We start from the raw sequence: 25636 nt of genomic DNA, 5'->3' as shown, positions 1-25636 counted from the left end.
GATTCTTGCTTTAATAGATTCAGATGATGGCATTTGTAGTCTTCATGGCTTATGTTGTGGATGGCAGTTGTCACCAGGTATCTTGCCATTAAGAAACTTACAATCTGGTGTGATGAACAAGGCCTTTGTGCACATGGGAACGCTGCAGGAAGGCATGTGCTTATTTTCAGATATTAGTAGAAATAGTGTCTACTATAGTAGGGAACACAAAATATAGCACAGAGCCTGAAAAATGAGAATGTTAAATAAATACACTTTACTGAGTAGCAGTGGGAGTTAACTGTGAACTAAAGATGTTTCATGGTCTTTAAATGCCAAGTAAGTTCTATGACACTAGCCCTGGTCACTCACCTTCATGAGGAAGAGGAGAGTATTTCATTTTCCCAAAGCAATGACGTATTGGTGTCTGTGGGCTTCCTTCTTGTTGTCTTTATATTAGTGTTTCATATCTACATCTAAGAAAATCTACCTGTCTTTTAACTTTTAAATATATTTGCTTAAACATAGTTATTAAGACCTTAAAATTTTACATCAAGTGGCTGAAAATCAGATATACCATTCTGCAACAGCTTCAACACTAGAATATTTTGTCCTCACATTCCTCTATCTGTCACCATCTCTGTTCCCCATGCATTGGTACCCTGTTCATACTGCAGTTCATTCGGAAAGCTGGGAAAGTTAAACAACAATAATAATAATATTGGAGCAATTTACTGTGAGATTGCAGCAAAGAATTAGTTACTAGGCAATGTTCTTCCACATTTGACATTAATCCTTCAACATATAAAATCCATCATAACCTCATACATAGATTTGCCTCCTGATAAACAGGTGGCCCCTGATAAAATAAACAGGTGGCCCCTGACTAGGAACAAGGCAGTGTTCTCTGGAAAAGATATTAGTTTTGTTTATGAATAGCATCTGTTCCAAGAATGTATAATATTATGGCTCCAGTGTATGCTGTAAAGAAAGGGGAAAAAAATAAGGGTGGATTTAATACTACATCTGTGACTAGTTAGTTATGGTAACCTTCAGGTATTTGGTGGTTTCAGCAAAAGTTCTAATACACATTCCAGGCATCAAGAACTACAGGGAAGACTGTAAAAATATTTAGACAAAGAATTAATACATTCACTAGTTCAAGAAAACTAGAAAGTACAGGCAGTTCCCTGCTGACTTGAAAACTGCACTCAATTCATCCTCTCACAAGGGGAGTGTGCTACAGGGTCCTGAGCCCAGGGATGGAGGCTCTGGGGATGGCTCACACAGAAATGGGAGGCCTGCTGGGCCTTATCAGCAACAACTGGGAAAGATGGACTGAGTTATCAGGGGAGGGAGGGTGACAAGGGAAACATTGGAGCAGTTATCTGGAGCTTACCAACAATTCTTCCAGCCAAATGAGACACTGGGTTTGGACTTTCATTGTTACTGATTAACTATTGCTGATGAAAAGCTGACTTGCACTAATGATTTATTTTCTTTTCTCAGACTTATGTTTCATGTCTATTAGTTGCCTTCCTACAAACCACTAATTATCCTCTTTGGTCTCTCTTATTTGCATGTTTTATATAATTTGCTCTTAGAGAATTTAATTTTTGTTGGATTAAACCAAACAAACAAACAGCATGCAATCTGCTTGATATATCTATCAGGTACTTAGGCTAATAAAAAGAGTTTGAGGAAAGTAGCTGGGTTTAAGACAGAACACAGAAAAAGAAAAAGTAAAACTCATAACGGATTTAAAACAAATAGACAAAGAATTCAAGAAAACCGAGACGTTTTCTAAAAGTGCTGGCCAGCTTTCCTTTGGTAACCCTCAGCCCTCAGCTAACTGTTTTGACCCTGTTCACATGGTGAGGATTTATAACTCAGGACTTGCACAATGGGAGTTTAAATGACCATTTTTTACTTCAGAGATGTTCAACAATTCAGTTCAACTGACAATTGTTTCATCTACCTGTCCAAAGGTATGGTGGCAGGTTGTGATAAACAGAGGAATTGATTTGTACCTGGGTCTTAATTTATAAAGGTGACCAGGTAACAACATGGAGAGGTCAATGCCATTGAAAGAAAAGTTTAATGTTACTTACAATTCCCCTAGAAACAGGAGGCATGGCCCACCATGCAGGGCCATGGAAGGAAGCACCAGTGTCCATCAGGAGGCAGAAAGGAGCAAGAAGAAAGCAGAAAACAGCCTTCATTGGGGTTTCTCCGGAAGGCAAGGCAGGGCAGGGGAAACAGCTTAGGACTGGCTGGTTTGAATAACTCTGGGGGGCTTTTGGGCACAGGGGCTGTCCCTAGTTGTCCGGGTTGATTTAGGGCAGGGAAACTATTGGCTTGGTGTGCGAGAGTTAGACAAGGAGGTGGTTCAGAGGATGGGCTCGGGATCGCAGGGGAGTTGTAAACAACCGTGGCCATTAGTTTGGTGCTGTAATTAACGGATGCCAGATAGACAAATACAGAACCTAAGAAAACACAGTTAGGACAGGAATGAACAGTCCCTTTCACCAGGAACTCAGAGTCTAGTAGCTGAACTAAATATGTATGTGGATAAAGCAAATCCAATGTATACCATGATAAATGCTATACTAGCAGCTTCCACAAATGCTATGGGAGTTTTACTGAGGCAAACAAGCAAAGATATGGAAAGCTCTCTTATATGGGAGCTTTACATTCTCTTCAACACTCAATTAGAAGCCCTACTTCAAAATCATACAACCCTGGTCATAAATGCGACCCTTATATACACAGAAGAGCATAAGTCAAGGCCTAGCCAAGTGCCTGGCACATAAGAAACATTAAATGAAAGATAGTCCTCACCTCTTTCTCTCAACTTGGTGTCACTTTTGTGTTGCTAGCAATCACTGACTTAACAAAAGCCCAATCCGTCATTCTCTCCCCAAATGGAAGCTTTGTCATTTTTTTTTGCAATTAATGTTGGTAAACAACTTGTTTCATAGTTGCTCATATATTTCCCCTTTTTTAAATAAAAAGTCATACAGGGTTAAAGAAAACACTAAAGTCCATTTTGGTTGATTCTCGGTTAGCTGGTGTGCGATGGTGAGAGAGGCAGCCCAGGGGCGCCCATGTCCAGACCACTGGCCACATCCCTGTCTTGTTGAAGCCACATCTGCATCTCCCTTGTACCAGTGGGATCTCAGCCAGCCACTGTCATTCCCCAGAGGACAGGAAAACAGGGTTTTCCTTATGAATTTGGCAAAGAATTGTAGACTGCAGGCAGGGGGACGCTTGGAATGTTCTGTCAACCACTAGTAAATGACAACCCTTTGCTAGGGAGAGTGGTGACAGGGCTTGAGAGAGAGACAGAGAGGCTGTTTCCTATTAATGTGTAGCCCTATGGAGGAAAAAGATGAAAAAGAGATAGCAAATAATTAAAAATGCTTTGTCTCATGCAATATCCATGCAGATTCCTTTTCCTTAGAGTGAAGGTATATGATTGAAATCCTCTTCTTAATCCCTAGGGTTGTAAATTGTTTGTTTGGGTTGGTGTCAAGTCTGCTAAGTCAACAGTGAACCAACACCTAATGCACTCTATTCCAGAGGGACGTTGTTATGCTATTCTTCAACATCGTATAATGATGTCCACAGCTACTGTTCTTTGAATGTTGATTATGTGCCAATCATCCTGTTAGGTCTTGACACTATTTCTGTTTCTTGTGCTCTATCCCTGCTTCTCAAACTTTACTGCGTGTAAGAATCATCTGGGCATTTACTTAAAGTACAGATTCCAGGATCTCAACCATATGAATTAGAAGTTCTGATTGTGTCCCTGTTGATGAGGCCCAGGAATCTGGCTTTTAGTCAACCACCCAGTTGGTCCTGAAGTAGGTGGTCCACGGAGCACACTTTGAGAAACAGATTTCACAGTTAAAAATCATTATGCAGTATAGCTTCTGGATTAATATAAAGCAAGTTGATATCTAAAAACAAGTTTTATTAGCACTGGTTGACATAAAACTCTTTCTTGTTTTTGTACAATCATTACTGCCTGACTTCCTAGAACAAGCCAACAAGACGGACTTCAAGGTTTTACAAGAACATGCATCTTTTAAAAAAATGAGAACTGGTAGTATTTTTACAGACTAAGAACAACATCAAAGAATATCTAAGCCAGCTAAAGGAAACCGTATAATAGGTCATCACAGAAGAGCTGAAAGGAAGGAGGGCGGAGGATTATTCTAGGTCCTTGAAAAGCCAGCAAGTTAAAGAAACAAGGGTTTTGTCTTTTTTTTTTTTCCCTGAAGAAGGCCGTTAACCATTCTTTCTCTGGTCATCGCACATCTGCCCCGATGACTCAATAATTCAAGTTCCTTCCTGAGTCTGTGAAATCCCTTCACCAGGACTCGGAGAAAGGCGGGGACCTTGGGCATCCGGGGCAGGATCCCAGCACATGGTCCTGGGGCTGCACTAGATTTCTAGCAGCATCACACTAAAAGTTGCTTTAAATCATATTTTAAAAAAATGACAGAGTAGAGAGATATTTTTTCCTGTGTTTAAATCTCCCAAAATCAAGTAGGTAGGAGAAAGGAACAGAAGTTGCATGAATGTGGGAGGGGGTGGCGATGAGGAGAAGGAATGTGATTCTTCTTACGGTCAAAACAAAACTGACACAGGTGTTTTCTGAGTTACAAAGACCTGACTAATGAAGAAATTTCCTTTTTCTAAAAACATAGTGATTATATGTATATATGTATATGTATGTTTATATGTAAAATACATGAGACTACATGTATATATATATATATATACATATCTATAGCTGGTGTCTCACATGTCATGTCCACCATCCCATGTCTATGTACTGGTGAGCAGTGTGGGAAATTGGCCCAATGGATTCTCCTCCACAACTTTTATTTTCATTTGGGGAAGCACCATGCTCCCCTTCTGTCTTCTTACATTATAATTCAGACAGTCCCCCACTCATACTCATATTTTTTCATAATTCTATTTCCAAATCTTCAGAAAAATCCCCCACCTTTCCCCTTGCTCCCAGGCTCCACCATCACCTTCTATCCTCATTTTTTCCTTCTGCTTGTGCATTCGCAATGGCCTTAGTCATGGCTGGAAAGCATTAGAGCAGGCTGGTGATCGCCCAGTGCTGAAGAAGGAGGGACGCCAAACATTTTGAAATGAGGTCGTTATGATAAAGAGCCAGTGTCAAGAAACCACAAAAATCTTGGAAATTGTGAAGTCGTCTTCTTCAGAATCTCCAGTATCTCAATCTCGTTACCTCCCTCTAATTAAATCTGCCTCTACCAACCTTTCTGCTAAAACACAATTTCTTATTCAGTTTTATTTGGGTCGGTTCAGTTTTGTTCCTAGCATTGCTTCAATGTTTTCTACTGCAACTATACAGCATTTTAGCTACATTATAAAACTACTGTGGGGTTGACCCAGAAACCCAACAATGTAACATTGTTCTACGGGAAAACGTGTGCTAATCTCAATTTGCTGGCTGACAAATGATCCTGCGGGAACATTTGGCTCCATATGTGTGTGCATAGTGCTGGCCACATATAGGTGCTCCCCAACAACAAAAAGTTATTTCATTGAGTTGACAAATTGAGGACAAATGGGTATTGTATGTCACTGACGCAATCTATCTCTGAAAGATGCTTTTATGACAAGAAGTAACGTCACCACTGTATATAACTGCGATTTCCCAGAAAAGCCTCTGGGTTTCATTTTCTTTTCTTTTTTCTCATCTTATTCCCCCAGCTTAGAGATGATACCCTTTGTCTCTGCCTAGCCACAACCTACCTGTCTTTCAGGGTGTTCCCCACAGAGCCTTCCCTGGTGGCTCCAACCCATAGAGCCCATAACTACAAGTCTTTGCGGTAGGAGCTAATGTTTTCTGCATTCTCACTGTGTGCCAGTACCATGCTGAGCGCGAAAAAGGCATTATCTCATTTAATGCTCATGGCTTTCTTATGAGGTGAGCACCATCATCACTCCCATTTTGTTAGAGAGGAAATTGAGGCCAACAGAAGTAAAGTAATGCATCTAGAAAATGGCAGAAGTGTCCAAGATCGGGACCCAAGCCATCCTGCCTCTAGAGCACCAGTCATGCTGTCTGCTCACATTCCCCATGTGTCTTCGTTGGACGTGCTATAGATAATACACAACATAGCACTTGATCGTATCGTGGGGTTTTTTAGCGCTAGCATGTTTTTCTTTTTCACTCTCTTAGACTGGACACTCCTCATGGTTAGGCTTCAGAGCAAGGGTCTTGGGCCAGATTCTGCAACTTGCTATATTTGTGCCTCCCCAAGCTCCCAGTTCCAGAGGCATCCACCTCAAGGGACTGTGGTAAGGATTAAAAGAAAATAATGCCTATGAAGGGCTCAGACTGGGGTGGCCCAGGGTGCGAGTGCAAACAGCTTTAGGTATTATGAGTCTTATGGCAGTCAGGACAGCCTTAAATCCACGGTGTGGTTTTCTAAAACTTCCTTCTGCAGGGACTCCAGTCTGCTCTGCCAGCCATTTTTGCCTCCGTGGCCTTGCCTTAGCCAACACCCTCTCCCTCTCCCCAACTCATCAGCAACGTGGAACATTTTATGTCTCTTCTCTGCCCTGCAAAGGACAAGGACCTTCGCCCCCAGAGCAGACCTGGCAGGAGTCTACACACTGCTGCAGGGAAAGGAGGATTGGGATGGGAGTGGGTAAATGTTCAGTCTGGTCTGAACTCTCCCACTGACCCCCTCCTACTCCTGGCTTTAGGCAAATCCTACTCCTGACTTCAGTTTCCTCATCTGTCACAAGACAGGATAGACCTGCTGACCCCTAAGATCTCCTCCAGCCTACAGCTAAGACTCTGAGATGTCTTTTTCTAAAGAAGGAAATCCTGAGCGCTACGCTGTTGACATCTTCTGCTCTTCATGCCTTCAACGTGATTGTATTTTTGTGAAAGTGTGTGTGTGTATAGGTATTTGTGTGCATCTGTGTGTCGTTGTATATGTGTATTTGTGTGCATCTGTGTGACTATATGAGTGTGTGTGCATCCGTATGTGACCGTACATGAATATTTTTTTGTTTTGTGTATATGTGTGTGTGTGTGTGTTTTAGCGTGTGGACATTCGCACAGGGTCGAAGCTGCTCAAACCCAAGTGACAGGAAAAGAGAAAAAAGGGTGGCCAGCTCACCTGTGCCTTCGGCGCGACCCACCCAGGCAGGGTCCAGAGGAGACCTGTGCACCAGGCGCTCGGCCTGGGCGCCGCCCTCGGGCCGGGAGAGCCAGAGCCTGGAAGCGGCCTGGCAGGCGGGGCGGTGGGCGGGGCGAGCCCGGGCGGGGCGGGCCGGGCGGTGGGCGGGGCGGGCGGCGGCGGGTCCGGGCATGCTCGGCCGCGGCGGCTGCGAGCGCGGCGGGTCGCGCTGGTCCCCGGCCGGCCGGAGCGGCGGCGGCGGCGCGGGGCAGCATGAGGGAGCCGCTCGGTAAGTCCCGGCGTCTCTCGCCGCCCCTCGCTCCCACCGTCCGTTTGGCCCGCCCCCACGGCGCTCGGCGGGCCTCGGCGCCCGCCTTCCGCGCTCGCCCCCAACTTCTCCAGCCCGGACGTCTCTCCGCTCCGAGCCGTCCCCGGCGTCAGCGGGTGTCCGCACCCCGCCCGGAGCCTCCCGCGCGGTGCCCGCCGGCACCCGGCCGCCACGCCCGCAGCCTCGGGGTGGGGGGAGCGCCCGCTGTGCGGGGAGGGGGCGTCCCCCCTCAGATGCCCAGCGCGGGGCTCCCGGATCGGGCGCCGAGGGCCGGGCTGGGTGGGCGCTCGCGTCGCCCCTCGGCGCGGGGAGGCCCGGAGGGCAGGGGTCGCTGTCTCCCCTCTCCGCGTCGCCCCCGCCCGGGTCCGTCCTCCCGCTCTTCGCCTGCGCGCCCCAACTTCGCGGACACCGCCACCCCCGGAGCTGACAGCCGCCGCTCGGAGTCCCCGAGGTCCCCGGTTCCCACGGTGCCCGGCAGCCCGGACCTGCCCGCGGGACGTTGGGAGCGCGCCCCCCGCCCGCCCCCGCCCCCACCCCACCCCCGGCCCGGTCCCCGGCCGGCCGAGCGCCCACCGCCCCGCGGGGTCAGGACGCGGATTAGGGCGCTAATCGCCGCTGGTCCCAGCAAGTGCCCGCGGCGGCCCGGCCCGGCTGCTTGTGGTTAAGCAAAAAAGAAAAAAAGAGGTGGGAGAAAGGAAAGAGCCCCGCCTGAGAGTGCTGTAAATCGGGTTAATCAGCTCGTTTATGGGGTGTGGAGCCTGCCTGCCCGGGGTCTCCGCGCTTCCCCCAACCTACAGCCGCCATCAATTCACCCCAGAAGGCCGGGGTTTTCCTAGATGCCCTGACCACGGTGGGGCTCAGCACCTACAGCCGAAGGCGCTGCTCTTGCTCCTTGTCACTGGCAATAGCAGCTGAGCGCCTCGGATTCTTCTGGCGGTTTGAAAAAGAAGCTGTGATTTCACTATTGAAGAAAAAAATAGAAACGGGAACTTTATGCCAGCACAACGTGGTCGTGCCGTAGTCCTTGCTCGTCCACGCTTTCTAGGAGGAGAGGACTTTGCATCCCTTCCCCCCACACGCACACACGCTGCCACCCACTCTCCCACCCCCTGCAGCCCCTTCCCCAGCCGCCCATGACCGCATCTGCCTCCCCAAGTCTAGTTGCCTAGTGCCTCTTGGGAGAGGGGTGGACCACGGCTTCCTGTCTTCCTTCTCTGGCTTTTGTCTTTTCAGATTTGCAAAGAATAGACATCCCAGGGATTCCAAGTGAGGGTTGGAAGATGACAGGGGATTCTTGGGAGGGGAAGGGAATGGGACATGGGATTCAGGCAGCCAGAAATTTTCTTGACAAAAATGGCAAACTCAATAGTCTAAACTGAGTGGTCACAGACTGTGCAGGTAAAACTTTAGGAAAATGGTGCCTTACGTCAGCTAGTTTTTGGATTTAAGATAGGTGGATTAAAACCCTGTAGCAAGGCAAGCGTATGTCAAGTTCTTTTTTGATTCTATTTCATGGGACTTGTGTTGGTTTTCGTATGAAATTGGGAGTTTGGTAAATTCATTTGATTTTCCATAATGTTCTGTAGGTTTAAACTTTATATTTATCTTGCTATTAGGTGTCTAATTCTTAGGCACCAATTGAACAAGCTTTTTGAAGGTCCCTAAGTGTTACTCCCCGGAGGCAGCGTGTAGCAAACTGTTTCACTCCTACTGGAGTGGGTGAGCAAATATTTGTTGAACAGAGGCCTTAATCTGCTGGGCCTTCCTCCCGCAGACTTCACCCCCTGCAGCAAAGTCTGGAAGGTCAGGCCCTTGGCAGGCCCAGGAGATTTAAGGGGATTGGGTGGATGGATGAAGCCTGTGCCAGAAAAAAAAACAAGAATTTTGTCTTTCCACCTCCTTGGAACATAACTTAAAATGCCCAGGGGTCCAAGCCCAAGGTCTGGAGGGCTTGACAAGCCAATCAGAGTCGTCTAATAGCACATCTGAGTGCTCACCGATTCCAGAGGCATGTAGCGTATTGTCCAGTAGCTACAAAGTGTAACTGGAGCTTGGGGGTTCACAAGGAGAATAAATAAAGACCAATTTTTCAGTTAAAAAAAAAAGCAAATCTGAAAAGATCCTTAGATTCTAACTTTTAAAATGTAGTTTAAAAATAAATCCTAGAAATACTATCAGTGAAGAAAGCCCAGGAGTCTGTGGATCTGCCAAGTTCTCATTGTCCTTGCTGGAGAGCCCTCTAGGTTGGGAAGACGGTAAACACCAACAGTGCTGTAGGAGTCCAGAGTTTCTCTTTTAATGAGCTTGGCCAGACTCCATGCTAATTAATCTAGAGAGAGTTTAGAGAGCAGAGTGTTGGATTGAAACAATTGTTCTGTTGTGGTTTTTATTTTGATAAGCGAAGACTGTATCTCTGAAATCCTCTAAGCCTGTTGCTGAACCCATTACTGCAGTTTATTTGGTTTTTTAGCAGATGTTGTTTTTCACCTTTTTGGTGGAAAGGGTTATCTCACTCATTAGAACCTTGCTATTGTGCTTTGTTTCAAGGGCCTGCTGACTTGGGGAATGCTGAGGGACGCTCACTGGCTAAGGCCAGCAGCCTAGGGAGGCTGGCTCAGTCTCCAACACTTTGATAGAGCCTTTAAACGCTGTGGCATTTAAAAAATACAGGAACCTCCCAATACTAAAATCTCAATTATCTGAATTTGAATTTGTGGTATCTTGTTTAAAATTTGGATTATGACCTTTACTTTCTTTAACAAAATATATTTTCCAGAAACTTTCTATAGTTAATATAGTTGGGCACAGCCCGGCCGAACTGGCCAAGATTCATTGCTTATTGGTTCTCTCTATAGCTTACCTAGTAAGCTTGTTTCTTCTGTACGAAAATGAAAAAATTTAGATACTGTTATGAAGAGACACCAAGATATATTTCAAAGAGGAAAAAAAGAGAAAGCAGCTGTATGTATAGGAAGAACAGTTGGAAAAATAGAAACCGAACTGTTGCTGTGGGCTATCTCGGCACAGTGGCGCTATTGAGAACTTTTACTTTTTACTTAAACACTGAGTTTTTCAGTGTTTACTTCTAGAATAACTTCATATGACTTTTGTAATTAGAAAATAAATAAAAATGTAAGAAGTATTTGAAATAATTTAAACTTTAACATTTTTATAACACTTTGGCTCTTTTGAAAGATCTTTAAAAACAAAACTAGTATAGGTTTAATAGACTATTTTAGGGAATCTTGACATGTGGAGTTTGACATATGTGATGATAGTGGAATTAAATTCTAACCTATTATAAGTTTTCTAGGTATTTTTACAAATAGCCAAAAATTCCAGAAATTTAAAAAACCTTACCCAATTTCAATTCTTTTCTTAATGACTGCTAATCTTTCAGAAAGATTAATGAGGTACTTAGGTCTCATAAAAATGGGATGAAGTCGCCAAGGCAATAGTTTTGTGACAGAATTTAGAGGTGAAAGAGAAGACAGGAGTGTGTGTGTGTGTGCACACACAAGTTGTGAGGAAAAAGACAAAAAAGAGAAGTTACAAGAGATAATATTTATGAAAAAATAAAGTACATAATATTTGATACTTTATTTCCTTCTCTTTCTCTCTCTTTTTGAATCAGTGTCTTAACACTAACCCAACCCAGCAAGATTAGCCTTCCAGGATCCTTTTGATCTTCCACCCAAGTTTTCCATCTCATGTTTTTTTGGTTACCTTAAAGAAACTTAACTCAGTGATGGTTGCCCTACTGAAATTATTACTTCACAGATTAGGTATGCTTTTTGTATCTTAGGAGATTTTAACAACTTGAGGGCCCTGGTGGAGCTGGTCATCGTGCTGTGTGGTATAGTAACAACAGTGTGTGAGAACTTACCGTCCCAGGACTTAAACTGCGACTGTTGAGTTCTTTATGTAATTATTAAGACTGAAAAGGGACATGGCAGTCCTCTTGCTCATAATAAAATACATAGTTCTCCCATTAGGAAAAAAAAGCTGTGGAAAACATTAAGAATCCATGTATCAGTTAGCAACATGCTCCATTCTGGTTTGTTGTATGTCTTGGCTATTTACCTCTTGTTTAAAGAAAGTGCTTTGTTATATATTAATCATAACATTAGACAAAAAGTTTTCAGTTGAAGAAATATTTACAATGAACTGCCAACAATTTGAGGGACTAATTACATCTTAAGTATGGAATGTCAGTGAAGACAGCTCAGAAGTTTTAGGTTTTCTAGAGGAGTGACAATGTCTAATCAAGACCTTTAGAATGCTATTTGTAATCTGGTATTAGATTTTATCAGCAGAACATATAATGTTAGCCTTACTGGAAACAGGTGAAGAATCTGTAGCAGGTCAGACACATGTACCATATTCTGATGTGTGTATGTATGTGTGTGTGTGTGTGTGTGTGTGTGTGTGTATATATATATATATATATATATATATATATAAACTTATATAATTTACTATTCATTTATTCTTTTCTTCAGTGTTTCTTTTATTCTCATTGAGTCTTCCACATATGTAATATATTTTCAAAGATACATTTTCCTAATCCTACCTAAGCAACTCTTTTAAAATTTTTTTCCTGATGATGAAATAATACTGTTACAGTATATAAAAGTGCCAATATTTGACCATTTTTTAACTGCAAGATGACAGCTTCATAGGGTTCCATCTAATCTATTTCATGATGAGACGTCATAAAATAAAGTATAAATAAGGACTTTTTTTTAAAACCCAGAATCCAATACCACTGTTGATATTTTCGTATGTTTCCTTTCAGTGTTTTTCCCCCTGTATGCATATGTATTTAAATGAAATTGGTATTACACTGAATCTAGGGTTTTGTATCCTGTCTTTATTATTTAACACAATACCATGAGCATTTCCCGTGCCATTAAATATCTGAAAACATAATTTTAAACATATATATACATATTATAGTCTACCATGTGGATGCACCAGAAATTTTAATCATCCCTTAAATGGACATTTAGTCTGATTTTTTATTGTAATTAAAACTTGGATAAGTATCATTATAGAAAACTGTGTACCTCTCTGATTATTTTATTAGGGTGGATCCCAAGAAGTGAGATTATTAGTCCATGGTGTTTCAGATTTTTAAAGATTTTATAACATGTTAATTGCTTTTAAGAAAGGAAATACCCAGTTACACACAAAGCCCATACACATTCATACCCCCAACATCAGAGAGCCCTTAAAGCTCACTGTGCCCTCACCAACAACAAATATTGCTTTCTAAAAGCTTCAGTAATTTAGTAAGTGAATAATTGCATTTTGGTGTAATTTGCATATCTTTGATTATAAGTGAGGGTGAACATTTGTTTCATATTTTTAATTGGGTATTTATCTCTTTCATTAATTTTCAGTTCATGTTCTAGGCAAATTTTAAAAAAGAAAAGTTCTGGTTGATTTAGTGAGCTTATTAATATTTTGTTCCATTTCACTGTCTTGGGGAGCCTTATAACTGTAAATATGAGAATAAAAATATTTTTATTTTTATAAATGGAAAGGGAGGAGGAAATTGTACTTGTTCAGTAACATTCATTTGCGAGTCTCAACCTCTGGTGATGAGAATGCGCATATTGAAATAACACCGGCTAGACTATGACATCCACGAGAGAGGGTGTCGATGGCTCTTAGGTGTCTTCATGTTCTCCAGCACAGAGCCCAGTGCCTGGGACAGTCATGCAGAGCAAGGGTCTTGGCCAACTTGAGTTGGACTGTATGTGCCACACCTGCACTTTGGACTTCTGGGATGGAGAATTGCTGGATGGTGTACTGCCTGTCCTCCCTACCCCCCCACCCCCCACCCCGTGCCAGCCTCCTCCTCTTCTCAGTCTGTGGCCCTTTAGCTCTGCTCTCTTGGTCAGCTTTTGTATGGGTGCTAATGAGGCCAAGGTCAGAGGTTCTATCTTCATATGACCTATTTAGCTTTGTTCTGGGTCATGGCCACAAGCTGTATGCTTTTTACTGTGGCGAGCTGACTTGGAATTGCCTGCTGTTCGTCATGAGGGAGACCAGGCTAGAGAGGGGGCCGATTTCTAGAGCTAGAAGGACCCTGAAGAACCTCTAGTTCAACCTTCATATTTTACTTTTTCCAGAGCAGACTGAAGCCCAAAGAAGTTCTCTCCTTTTGTGCAGTGTCTCAGGCTCAGTCAACACAACAGATATGTATTGAGCAACTTGGAGAAATAGAAATTCGTCTCGACAGGGGGTGGGTGGACAGCTCAACTCCAGGCTCAAATTCCAATGGATTGTTAACAGCTCTTTCCTCACTTGATCATCCCTCCGTCTGAATATAAATGATAGACTAATATTTAAAGAACTTGGAAATCCACCACACAATAAGATTACTTTCATCCAGGTTCTTTGGAAGAGACAAAAGTTCTGATGAAAATCCATTTGAAAATGATTTGGGGAAAAGAAAATTTTGTGGGAATAGGTTGGTTAAATCAAAATCAAATTACCTGTCACCTTCTCCAACCAATAGTGATTTCTGATTTTTGTACTTCTCTTAATGAGATGACCATTATCTTAGTCACCAAGACTAAAATCCATTGTATTTCTTCCCTTGAAAATTACTTATTATTCCTTTTTTTATATAACCTCTGCTACCACCCTGCACACGTGACAATAGAAGGGACCTGTAACTACTTGTCCCCACGTCCATCCTTGCTCTGACCACATTAGTCCTCCGCTTTCTTGCCAGATTCTCTGTAGAGCAACCTTCCCCTTCTTTGCCCAAACCCTTTTGTGGTTTCCCATTGTCTGCTTAAATAAGGTCCGAATTCAGCTAAGAGTGACTATTTCTATATAGATATTTTTTTTTTCTTTTAGAATTCAGGTTTTTTTGAAAGTTACTCGCTCTTCTCGCATTTATCGTAGATGTAGTTTGTTTGCTTTTCAGTTACACGCCGCAGGTTTTCTGACAGCTCCAGGTTACTGATGAAGAGCCTGCAACCCAAAATGAGTGAAAAGGTCTGCTGAAGGTCACGAAGCAATTGCGTGGCATATTTGTGAATGAATCATCTTACTGAGTATTTAAAAATTAATTCTAGCATTACCGTCAAGACGTTACAGTCGAGTGAGGCATCAGCCCTTGTGTGTGCGCACACATGGATGTGCAAAATGTGTACAGGGTGCGTATGTGCTGAGTGTGTATATGGAAAGAATCAGTTAGAAGAGCCATCCGAATCTCAGAGAATAAAGGAGAATATTTTTCTTTTAAATATACAGTTTTTTTTTTTTTCTTTTTTGGTGAGGAAGATCAGCCCTGAGCTAACATCCATGCCAATCCTCCCCTTTTTGCTGAGGAAGACTGGCCCTGGGCTAACATCCGTGCCCACCTTCCTCCACTTTATATGGGATACCGCCACAGCATGGCTTGACAAGTGGTACATCGGTGCACACCCGCCCGGGATCCGAACCTGGGTCGCCAGCAGGGGAGAGCGCGCACTTAACCACTACGCTACGGGGCCGGCCCTACAGTTTTTCATTTTAATGCCACCATGCCTTCTATCTTTTCTTGTTTATATTTATGCGTTGTTTGGTAAATTAGGAAACTTTTGTTGTTATTAAGGAAGGAAATATAGATGGGTGAGCCTAGGATAGTAGCACAGGCTTCAAAGCTATGTAGACCTTGGTTTGAATCTTGGAACTGCACTTACAAGCTGTGTAACCTCAGACTATAAGCCTCATTTTTCTGGTCTGTAAAATGGAGACATTCATGTTTACATCAGAAAGTTTGCTGGGAGTGTAAAATGAAATAAAGTGTGCCAAGCAACTAGTAGAGTGTCTGGCCCCTTTGAGATGCTCAGTGGATGGTTGATATTATCATCTTTCATGTGTGCTGCTATTCTGAGTTTATAGAGCAGGCTCTTCCTTCTGCTTGTATAGAGAGAGTTCATTGGGGCAGAGGGAGAATAAATTAACCACGAATTGGAAGGTATTCTTGGTGAATTTGTTAAGCATATACTGGAGAGTATTTGAGCATTTTACCACCTGTCACAAGCATCCTTAAGGGGGAAAACATAATAGAATATAAACTTAGTGATGTCAGGAATCAATTGAAAAACCTAGCCTGGGAAAACTTGGCTGCTCAGCATTGTTATTCCTCCACCCCCATCACCTTTAAACCACCTAATTTAAATAAATTAGAGATTGCATGCAGTAAGCATCTCTTTTTGAGCCTCATCTCATGACTTTAATTTAAACCAGTCCTGTAGAGGTGAACAAGAGAATTGTGGAATGAACTCTGACTTCTCACTCAGCTCAGTATTACTTGTTTTTTGTTTCCTTCACTGTTTCTTCAATTACTTTATGAGTTTTGATGCTTGTAAGTATGCATTTTAATAACAGAAAATAGGAAAAAAACAGTTTGCATTTATCGTAACTATTTTTTTCTGTGTTGTTTTACACTCAGCACAAAATCTTTCTTCTATACAAAGAAAATTGTTATAAATCCAGTTTTTCTTCTTTCGGTATACTACAAAGTTTGCTTTAATCAAGTGGCTTGTTTCACTCAACCCGAGTTGTACAACCAGGTGAGAGGTTCTCTGAGCAGGTGGCTGGGTCTAGCCCTGATTTCTCTCTGGTTAAATTGAGCAGTGCCACAAAGTTCAATAGAAATCACTGTCCTAACACCATGATAGCTCCTAGGAGCCACGTCCTTTTCTTTGGAATAGTGGCAGATCCATCTATTTTACAGGTGAGAATATTGAGGCTGGAAGTTTGGTCACTGGGTAGAGGCCCCCTACCCAGTGGAAGCCTGGGTCTTTCTGACGTCTTCTGACTGTGTTCTTCTGACTGTGCGCTGCCTCTCTCTGTGCTTGTGTAGGAGAAAGTCTGCAAGCACCTTCCACCTGAGATGAGAAGGAACAGCTGAACACATGCTACCCAGAGACAGAGATCCATTAGGATGTGTGTCCCTTTTACTAGGCTGTCAGTTTTTATTGTGGTGGTAGAGTTTTTAAACTGCTTTATAAATTTTATCTTTGAAATGATGGGCTTACTCTAGGAATATATGGGTCAGAGAATTGGAGGAAAACATGAAAAGAACAATAGTGAAATCAAAAGAAACAGAAAGCTGCTTCTGGGCGTTTTCAAACCATAGAGAGAGAATAAAAGTGGTGGCACTGCAGACCCACTTCACTTGGAGGGACCTTCGGCTTCCCTGTCTGCGTCTGCGGTGCTGGGTTTGTCTGTCAACCAGGGATGCAGTGTCCGAGGCCTCAGGGACCAAGCCCCCAGTGGTCATAGGTAGAGTGAGGAAGGAAACAGAAGACAGGACTTTCCCTTAAGGAGATTTATTTCTTTTCATTTTATGCTCTTAAGAATAGGAAAGTAGCTTCACTTAGTAGGTATGACTTTATTTCTTGGAAAGAAAATTTTTAATAGGATAGAACAGCTGTATTTGTTGTTGAGAACAGAGCAATGAACTTATTAAAGCAAGGAATTTCTCGTAGGTTGATAGGGTCTTTGACTTGACAGAATTTCAGAGGTCGTCTAGCCCAGCATCCTGGCCAGAGCAGGAATGATTTCTACATCAGTGCTTTTCCAACTGTAGGCCTCAACCTATCAGTGCATCATGAAATTTAGTGACGAGCATTAAACGTGAACTGGAATAGAAAATATTACATGTCAGGATATGAGGTTTAAATATTTTTCCTCTGAAGTTTTGATTGATGTGTATGCACACACCATCAGTGGGTTGCTGTAAAAACAAAACAGTTTACAAAACACTCACCTCAGCCTCTGCTCGAGAACCTCTCAGCTTGGAACTCCCCGGTCTCAGAGGCAGCTGTGCCTTGGTGGACCATTCTGTTAACGTGTTTGTTGTTATGTTAGATGTTTCCTCCGCATTAATGTTATTTAGATATTCATAAAATGAAAAAGATCTTTAAAGTGGGCTCATTCATCTTCTGTCATTGTGTCCTGGCTCAGCCAATGCTAGAAGTCCCTTCCTTACCTGAGATGGTATCTAGGCCCCTGCACACTCTTGACCACTCTTCCTAGGTGTTCCACTGTGAGTATTTGATACAAGGCAACAAACAAACAAAAGTAGTGAAAGAACAAAATTCTTAAATGAACTGGCTGGAAAATCATACTCACAGGGTGACCTTACAGTGCAGATCCACTTTGAGGTAGAGGATTTGTGTGGCTTAGAAGCAATCTTCCAGAAGCCTTCCTGACCCCTTGAGACTGGGTTAGGGTCCCTCTGTCTCATCCTGTCATTATCCCTGTCACAGTGCTGTGACACTGTGGAGAGGTGGCAAGCTCCCGTCACTAATCCATGCATATGCTATGTTTTATGTGCCTGTTTTCCAGCTGTCTCTACAGTAAGATTCTCAAGGGCAAAGAACGTGTCTTATTCATTATTATAGTTTCAGTGCCTGGTACAATATGGACATTCAGAATTGTGTTTTAATGTTTTGGACTATATGAAATGACACTTATTGTTCTAAGTGACTTGGATGGAGATTGAAGTATCCATTCACAAAAGACAAGTATGTGGGTGATGTAAAGTGGGTATGACTTTGGAAATCAAGAGTTACATCCCAAATGATACAAAAGGAATTAGGAACTGGTCTAAACTACTTGGTAAAAATTAATAGCTAATGTGAAATCTTTCCATGAGGCAAGTAACCCTTCAGAGGCAAGCTAGAGCCATCATAGCATAGTAAATCCACCCTCATATTTGCGTGGTGATTTATACTGTTACGTATTCTCATCTGGCCCTCAAAGAGTCTGGTGAAATGGGAAGATAGTGACATTGCCATTTTGCTGGTCAGAAAACTGAGATTTGCTGTGGTTGATGACCTGCTCCAGGGGTCCCGGCTGGGACTGGATATTAGCACTAGTACTGGGATTAAAAGGATCGCACCTGATCCTGTGCTATTTTAAACTATACACATATCTCTCCAAGTTGTGAAATCTAATGTCATAATAACTTACATTGATGTCAGATTTTGGTGTGTGGTTGTTTACAGCCACGCTTTGAGTTGGTGTGTGGGTGACGAATAAAATTCTGTTGATTAGAACACTGGTTTGGGGCCAGCCCTGTGGCGTAGTGGTTAAGTGCGCGCACTGCGCTGATGGGGGCCTGGGTTTGGACCCCGGGCGCGCACCAACGCACCACTTGTCAGGCCATGCTGTGGCGGCATCCCACATAAGGTGGAGGAAGATGGGCACGGATGTTAGCTCAGAGCTGGTCTTCCTCAGCAAAAAGAGGAGGATTGGCATGGATGTTAGCTCAGGGCTCATCTTCCTCACAAAAAAAAAAAAAAAAGGAACACTGGTATCTCAGGATTGGAAAGAAACTTTAAAAGGGCCAGCTTTTAGTCCAGCAACTCCTTGGCTGCTGTGTCCTCCCCAGCGCCTCAGTGTCCCCTCCTGGTGGCCTCTGTGACTGATGTGTTAGTGATGGGGCGCTTGCTACCTCTGAGGCAGCTCATTCCATCTGAAGTAGATAGGGATGCTAAAGAAAGTAGGCTGAGTATGATAGGGGTTGGAAAAACCGTGTGACTATTCAGAAATCTGTGTAAGCGAGAGGTGATGCCTAGCATGGGTGTGGAGATGAGGTGGCAGCCCAGGCTCTGAGTTGGGTTGGAGAAGGTGAAGAGTGCAAGGCTAAGGGAGAGGAGTCCTCCGTGGGTTAGAGGGTAGCTGGGAACACTCACTGCATTATGGGCCTGCAGGTCGTCCCCTCGCCTCCTCACCTCTCCCGCTCGGCTTCAAGTCCTGCATGCTGAAGCTGGTGTATTTCATACCACTGCTCCCCGCAAGCTATTGGCCTCTGTGAGACGAAACTAGTTAGGAGTTTCCAATGATAATACACTTTGACCTCAGACTTATAAGGTCATGTTATGGCTCTTAAGAGTGTGAGTCTTTTATGAAAGATGTTTATTGCTTGGCCTGGGTTGTCATTGCCACTTAAGGGTTTGCTAAATATATTTCCATGCAGATGTAGCCATAGTGGTCCAACCTACCTAACCTCACTAGGAAAGTGACCCACAGACCTGTTTTGTGAGGGTCCTTCTTCTTACCACTCTAACAGTGGGCTGCAGCACAGACAGCCCTGTGGTGGGCACTGGCTGGTCCCTCTGCATAGTGGATGGCCAGTTGGAGCCCAGTGTACTTTGCTTTGCTTTTAAAGAGCCTGATATAGTAAGAGAGAGAAACTTGGCTGTTATAGACCTAAACTCTAATTTCAACTGTGGTGCTGCCTGGGTGTGTGACATTGAGCTGGTGAGTCTGGGGACCCTTGTCTAGGCTACCAGGATCCTGTTGCTATGTCAATTTCTTTACTCCTGGGATAATTGTATCCAAAATCTATTTTAAATGCCAGTTCCCCCTCTCATACACGTGCATGTGCAGTTTATCTAGTGAACTCCTAATCACTCTTCAAAACCTAGCTCAAATGTCTCTCTTTCTCATTTCTGCATTCATTCAACAGTTATTATTGAGAGCATACTGTGTGCTAGATGCTGGGGGTGTAGCATTGAATAAAACAAAGACTCTGGCCTCATAGCCTTGCCTCTGTGTTCCCATAGCCCTGAGTTTGTAATGGCATCTCTTTCCTCTGTGGTCTCTAGCCCAGTGACTTACTCAGTTGAAGCAAAGAGCAAGTGCTTGCCTCTCTGGTCCTTCCATTTCCGTCTAAGTGAATGACCCAAGTTGTACAACTCCTTAAAAGACAGATAGCAGGAGTGTCAGGAATGGCAGAGTTGCTATGGAGAATTTTCTACTCGTACAGTAACTGCCAGAGCTAGTCAACCTTCCAGAAAACTTAGGGACCTAATGGAAAATTATAGACTTGGATACTCGCTGTGCTGACAGCCGCGACTTTTCTGCTGCTGTAGTCTAGCATGTGATGAAGAGCGAGGCCATGCACAGTCAGCAGAATCGTGTGATGGCCCCCGTAAGAATTCCCACTGACAGGAAGGACATGCGTCTCCCTTTCACCTGCACACGGCCAGCAGGCATTTCCTGGCCATTGTTCGTGGGGTGGCCGCGGCACTGTTTCCGTCCACTGTCCGCCAGCGAAGTGGACTGGAGCTGGCCCAGCTCCTCCAGGCCCGGTTGTCGTGTGCTTCTCTCCCAGGCCAGCGTCACAACCTCCGGGGAGGCAGCAGCAGATCCGTCAGCCCAAACTGTCTTCCATCCTGTTAGCAATGTGAAGACACAGCAAGAAAGATTCTTTGTGTAAAAACAAACATGGCAGCCCCACCCAGTTTCACACATGCGCTCTCAAGTGGGTTCCTGTCCCTTTTGATTCTTGGTTGGTTCTGTCACCTCTGGGCAGTTTACTCGGGGAAGGTGCTGCTGTTGAATTAATGCACTGTGGCAGGGTCTGGACGTGGACACCGTTGGCTCAGAGATGCAAAACATTCCCCCGGGTTCCTGGGGGAGAAACTTGATTCTTTGAAGTCCCGCGTGGAAGGGCAGAGTTTGGAACTGGGTAGTGGGTTGGGGTGTGTGCTGGACCGGGGTGTCGTGTGCTTGCTCATGAGCTGAAAGGCTGGAGATCTGTTTTCAGTGGCTGGTTAACCTGCCTGGGGAGGTTGCCCGTCTAGATTGCTTCCGCTGCAGTGTACTATGGCTATGAGTTGGTTAAAGGTCTCACTCTGCCCTTTTAGAGCAAAAGGTATGTCTGCAAGATGAAAGCAGGGAGTATAATAAGATGAAGCTGAACACTGGTCATTTCTCCTTTTAGAAACACGAGGTCGTAATTGCAGCTTCTGAGTCTGTATTTATTTTGTCCTCACTCCTTATGCCTGTTTTCAGATGACTAGGGTGAGGGGATGGTGGACACTGTTACTCATTTCATTGCTTAAACACTATTCTGGACTGTTCTACAAGGCAGCCATCAGAGGGTGGGGTCCCCAGAATTACCACCACATCCTGCAGAGCCCACGCTCCACCCTTTCTCCTTGAAGCAGAGGGAGAATAACTTCAGGTGGAGCACTCCACATTTCTTCACTGTCTGTGCAGGTGCCGTGCTGTGTTCATACCCTGGGTCTGGTTTGGTCAGGGTGGAGGGAGGAGGTGTCAGATGAAGTTCCAGGAGGACCGGTGGCTCCTCATCAGCACTCTCTATTGTCCCCTCAGCGTGGGTCCTGTCACCACGACCGTCCCGGCGGCTGAGCTTTGAGGAGGCCAGTGTGTGTGCATTATGTACAGTGTAGAAGACCTCCTGATTTCTCATGGATACAAACCATCAAGAAGTCTCCCAGCACCACACGAAGATAACTGTGAGGGGCGCCAGCAGGCGAGGACAGGCGCGAGAGCTGGCCACGGCCTGCTGAATGGGTGTGAGGATGGCCCTGCCGCCTTCCCACACAGTAGGACATCCCTGGGGAAAGGACACGTGAGTGACTCTGAAAACAGCCGCCGCATCCCGAGAGTCCACGGAGAGTCCCAGCGTGCTTCTGCTTCCAGAACTTCTGAGGCGAGGTAAGCTTCCATGTGAACCCACCATTTTCTCTTGACTTAGGGGTTTGGCAGTGGGTATGTAATTAAATCCTGCAACTCCTTATGTTTGGCTGGGGTCAGGGAGGGAGAGGGTCAGAAACAAGAACTCTTCTTCCCATTGAGGTGTTCGGGATGTTCCAGGCGTAGTAGGCCTTTGATAAATAGTGGTGAGTACGTGAATTCTATTATGCTGAACACAGCATTTTAATACTTGCTTCTTTGTTCTCTTATAAACTCTTCATACTGCCTCAGCTAGGAATCATTTTAAAACTGTAGAAGCTAGTTTATGTCAGGCACACGTTCATAGTATATTTGGCTTTCTTAATAATATGTTTCAATATTTTCTACGTTACAGAATTGAAAAGAGTATGTATTCTCCACCATTTGTGAAGAAGAAAACCTTTCTTCTTGTGTATTCATATAATTCCATTGGCTTCCAACCCGTTGTCTTTCCCTTGCACGCACACTGGTGCTGATGTGGGTATCCCATCTGAATACAGCTGCATCTGTGAGTGTTTTCCTACAACAGAAAAAGAGGGTGGGTTGGCTGCGGAAACAGAGGGGCTAAAAAAGAGGGGATTTCAGCAGCTTTCCACAGAGCCAGGATGGGAGACGAGCCCTGCACCTCTCATCCACGCAGTTTCAATCTAGAGGAAACCTTTATCATCACCTCATAAAACCGTGTTGTCTTGAATGGCGCGTTGGGACCAGGCTCAGATTGGGGAAGGAGGGCTTTGCCCATATAGAGCATGTTATGTAACTGTGTAACCAGGAAGAAATGGACCCTGGAAACAAATGGAAGCAGAAGCTTATCTTTAAGGGAAATAAAGAGACAAGCAAACAAAAAGCAGAGTGAATTAAGTCTAATGTGAATGACCTAGCCTTCCACAGTTAGAAGTCACCTTTTCACAGAAAGGAACTTCCTTGTTGGTTGACAGCTTTCAGGCAAAAATTGGAGAGATTTTGTTCTTATAATTCAGAGCATTCAACACTTTAGTTATTGAGTAAAAACAGAGGTGATAGCCCCTCTTCACACCCAGTGTAGTAAAAGTAGGTTTCTGCTGCCAAGTCAGGACCACTTCTCTGGCAAGGAGCAGGGGTTAGCATCGATGGGGCCAGGTTCAGGAGGGACCCTAGGATGGAAGAGGACTCGAAGCTGCTTTTCTTTAACCTTGCCCTTCAAAAATCACACTTGCGTCCTCTACTGTCTTGGACATAGTCTCTTTTCGGCTATGTTCCCTGAAAAACATGCCCACCATGGACTTTGGAAGAGGGTGCTTATGGACCAGCTGGCTCAAGGCTGGGACAGCCTTAGTTACTACCACACAGACTTGTGCTTGACTGTATCCTGCCTCTGTTGCTTCTAGTTTTGTGCTGAGCATATCTGTACCTCCCATATCTGTACATGCCCACCTGGATTTCGGGTACCAAGGCTGTACCTTGTCTGCTCTTTCTTTTATATTTCCTACAGAGCTTCTTACAGTGCTGGGCACACAGTGTGTTTAATATATGCTCATGGAATCAATTCATGTAACAACTGTTTAGAAGCAGAAGGCTCAATTTCTAACGAGGTAAAGATAGTGGCCTAGAATCCCTGTGAATGTGCTATGTAGGCTGTGTGGGGTCCCCTCAGACTTGAAGGGCTAGATCAGAGATCAGAGTTGAGTCCCAGAGTGGGAGCAATAGAATCCTGTTTAGAATTCCATGTGGGCAGTGTGACTGCCAGCTTTGTCCACAACTGGCTCAGGACTTTCTAGCCCCTATGTGATAACACGTTCCTGAGGACCACAAAGGCCCACCAGCCTGGCCTCTAGGTGGGTAGGCATAATCGGGTCTTCAAGCAGTCTTTCTGTAGTGAATGAAGTGCTCAGATGAGTGGCTTTGTGTGGTGCTGGGATGTCTTCGTACAGATGACAGAGTTCAGGACAGAACTGGCCACTTCCCCCTGTTTCTGATTGGCTGATTCACTTGGGAGGTGTATAGTAGCTTTCCAATGGAAGACTGCCTGGTAGGGTAGAAGAGAAAATGCATACGTGTTTGCAGAAATCCATGCCGAGTGCCCAAAGCCTCGGAGAGCAGCTGCAAGGCTTCCTGGGTTGAAAGGAAAAGACATTTCTTTCTTTAGTAGCCAATAGAGAAATGAAAACAGGAGGCAACGAGAAAGGTAGGCAGGAGAATTATTATTTTCCCCATCAGAAAAAAAGTGCTTTGGGAGGAAATAAATAAGTACTAATAGTTAACAGCTTAAAAATTAAAAAAAAAGAAAAAGAAAAACCAACAGTACTGTGGCTTATGTGAATTCTGAGTCTGGATGAATAAATGATTGTCTGCCAGATCCCAGTCCCTCGACCAGTGCAGCTGTGGCCCTGCAGCCTGGCCTGTCCCACACAGTGACCCTGCTGGGTTAGCCTCTGGGTCTGAGGGCAGATGGGGCCCAGGATGGCACTGTCTGCCTCCAAGCCATCAGGATGACTGGGAGGAGTCACAAGGGCCCCTCTTCCTGCAGTGTCTCGGGTGGGTTGAGTTCCACCCTAGAGTGTGTCCCCACGCCACAGGCCAGGCTCCCTGGCGAAGATGGCAGTCAAAGTAGTTTGGAAGGCCGCAGGGGCCTAAAGGAGGTTAGTTTGTTTTGTTTTGGCAAGATGGCGGAGACGCAGGCATATTGGCAGTGTCGTTATTGTATAGCCGAAGAACGTGAAGCCTAGAGAATGTCGGTGACTTGGCAAGGGCCGCTGGACACTGCAGTGGGGGGAAGCCTGACCCAGGCCACAGGTCCTAGGCTGCTAGGCTGGCTGGTAGCTGCCTCCTGCAGCTGCACCAGGCCTGGCCCAACTCTCCCGTGTGAGGCCTGTCCCAGTTTGAAAGGGGTGCTCTATTCTGTGCGCACCGTTCACGTTTGCCCTGTGCAGGACTGTCCCTTCCTACTCCCTTGTCCTCCCCCCTCCCTGTGGCAGGCATGGATGTGTAACAGCTCTTGGGCACAGCTGCATCCCTTTCCTGTCTGGAACTGCATGAGGAGTGCATCCTGTCAAACCTAAATTAGGTGTGTGCACATAAGGCTGCTGCTTTTGTACATTCTCAAGGGCTGCATAAATGGAAGGGAGTATTGTCCATTATCTGGGGTGTGGTGACAATGATCAGGACTTATTTCTTTCCCTCTGATAATTAACATCGGCTTAGAACAGAGTCTCTTATATAAGAGCTGGTTATATCTGGTAAAACTTTAAAAAAAAAAAAAAGGCAGCACAGATATGGAGCCTTGAGCAGATTTCCAAACATGCAAGAGACATTTCCTAACTTGCCGAAGAGGCTGTGCTTTGCTTTTCACTATTGTTAGGTCAATGATATTGAGCACCCAGGATGGCCAGAGAAGGACAGTTCTGTTGTGAGGAGAGGTGAAGGACCGACTGAACTTGCTCAAGTGGTGGAGACAATTCTCGTTTGTACGCAGTTTATCCAAATTCATGATAAGAGGCTAATTGTTTTCCAAAGCTACATTCAACTTGTTGCAGTGTCCGTCTCAGGGCTGGTAACTTTAGGAGATTTAAAGCACAGAAGATGGACTCTGAAGCCTGGTTGTGTGACTCCCTGCTCAGGGGACTTCCTTGGCCCCCTGGCCTGTGTTGTCAACCCC

General features: G+C 44.6%; 1 protein-coding gene across 2 annotated transcripts in view; it reads left to right on the top strand.

Annotated features, from left to right (window-relative positions):
• Positions 1-7363: 7363 nt before the first annotated feature.
• Positions 7364-25636, top strand: part of JCAD (junctional cadherin 5 associated) — a 42393-nt gene continuing 24120 nt past the window's right edge. For both annotated transcript variants that reach the window (XM_087420669.1, XM_004425255.3), the window contains exons 1-2: positions 7364-7452; positions 21640-21984. In XM_087420669.1, the coding sequence (XP_087276795.1) occupies positions 21704-21984 (281 nt within the window). In that variant the 5' untranslated portion in view covers positions 7364-7452; positions 21640-21703. The remainder of the gene's footprint in view (positions 7453-21639; positions 21985-25636) is intronic.

Source organism: Ceratotherium simum, chromosome 32, assembly GCF_057802395.1.
Source record: "Ceratotherium simum simum isolate JZ-2026a chromosome 32, ASM5780239v1, whole genome shotgun sequence".
NCBI classification, from domain to species: domain Eukaryota; kingdom Metazoa; phylum Chordata; class Mammalia; order Perissodactyla; family Rhinocerotidae; genus Ceratotherium; species Ceratotherium simum.
This window is presented reverse-complemented; position numbering and strand designations above follow the sequence as displayed.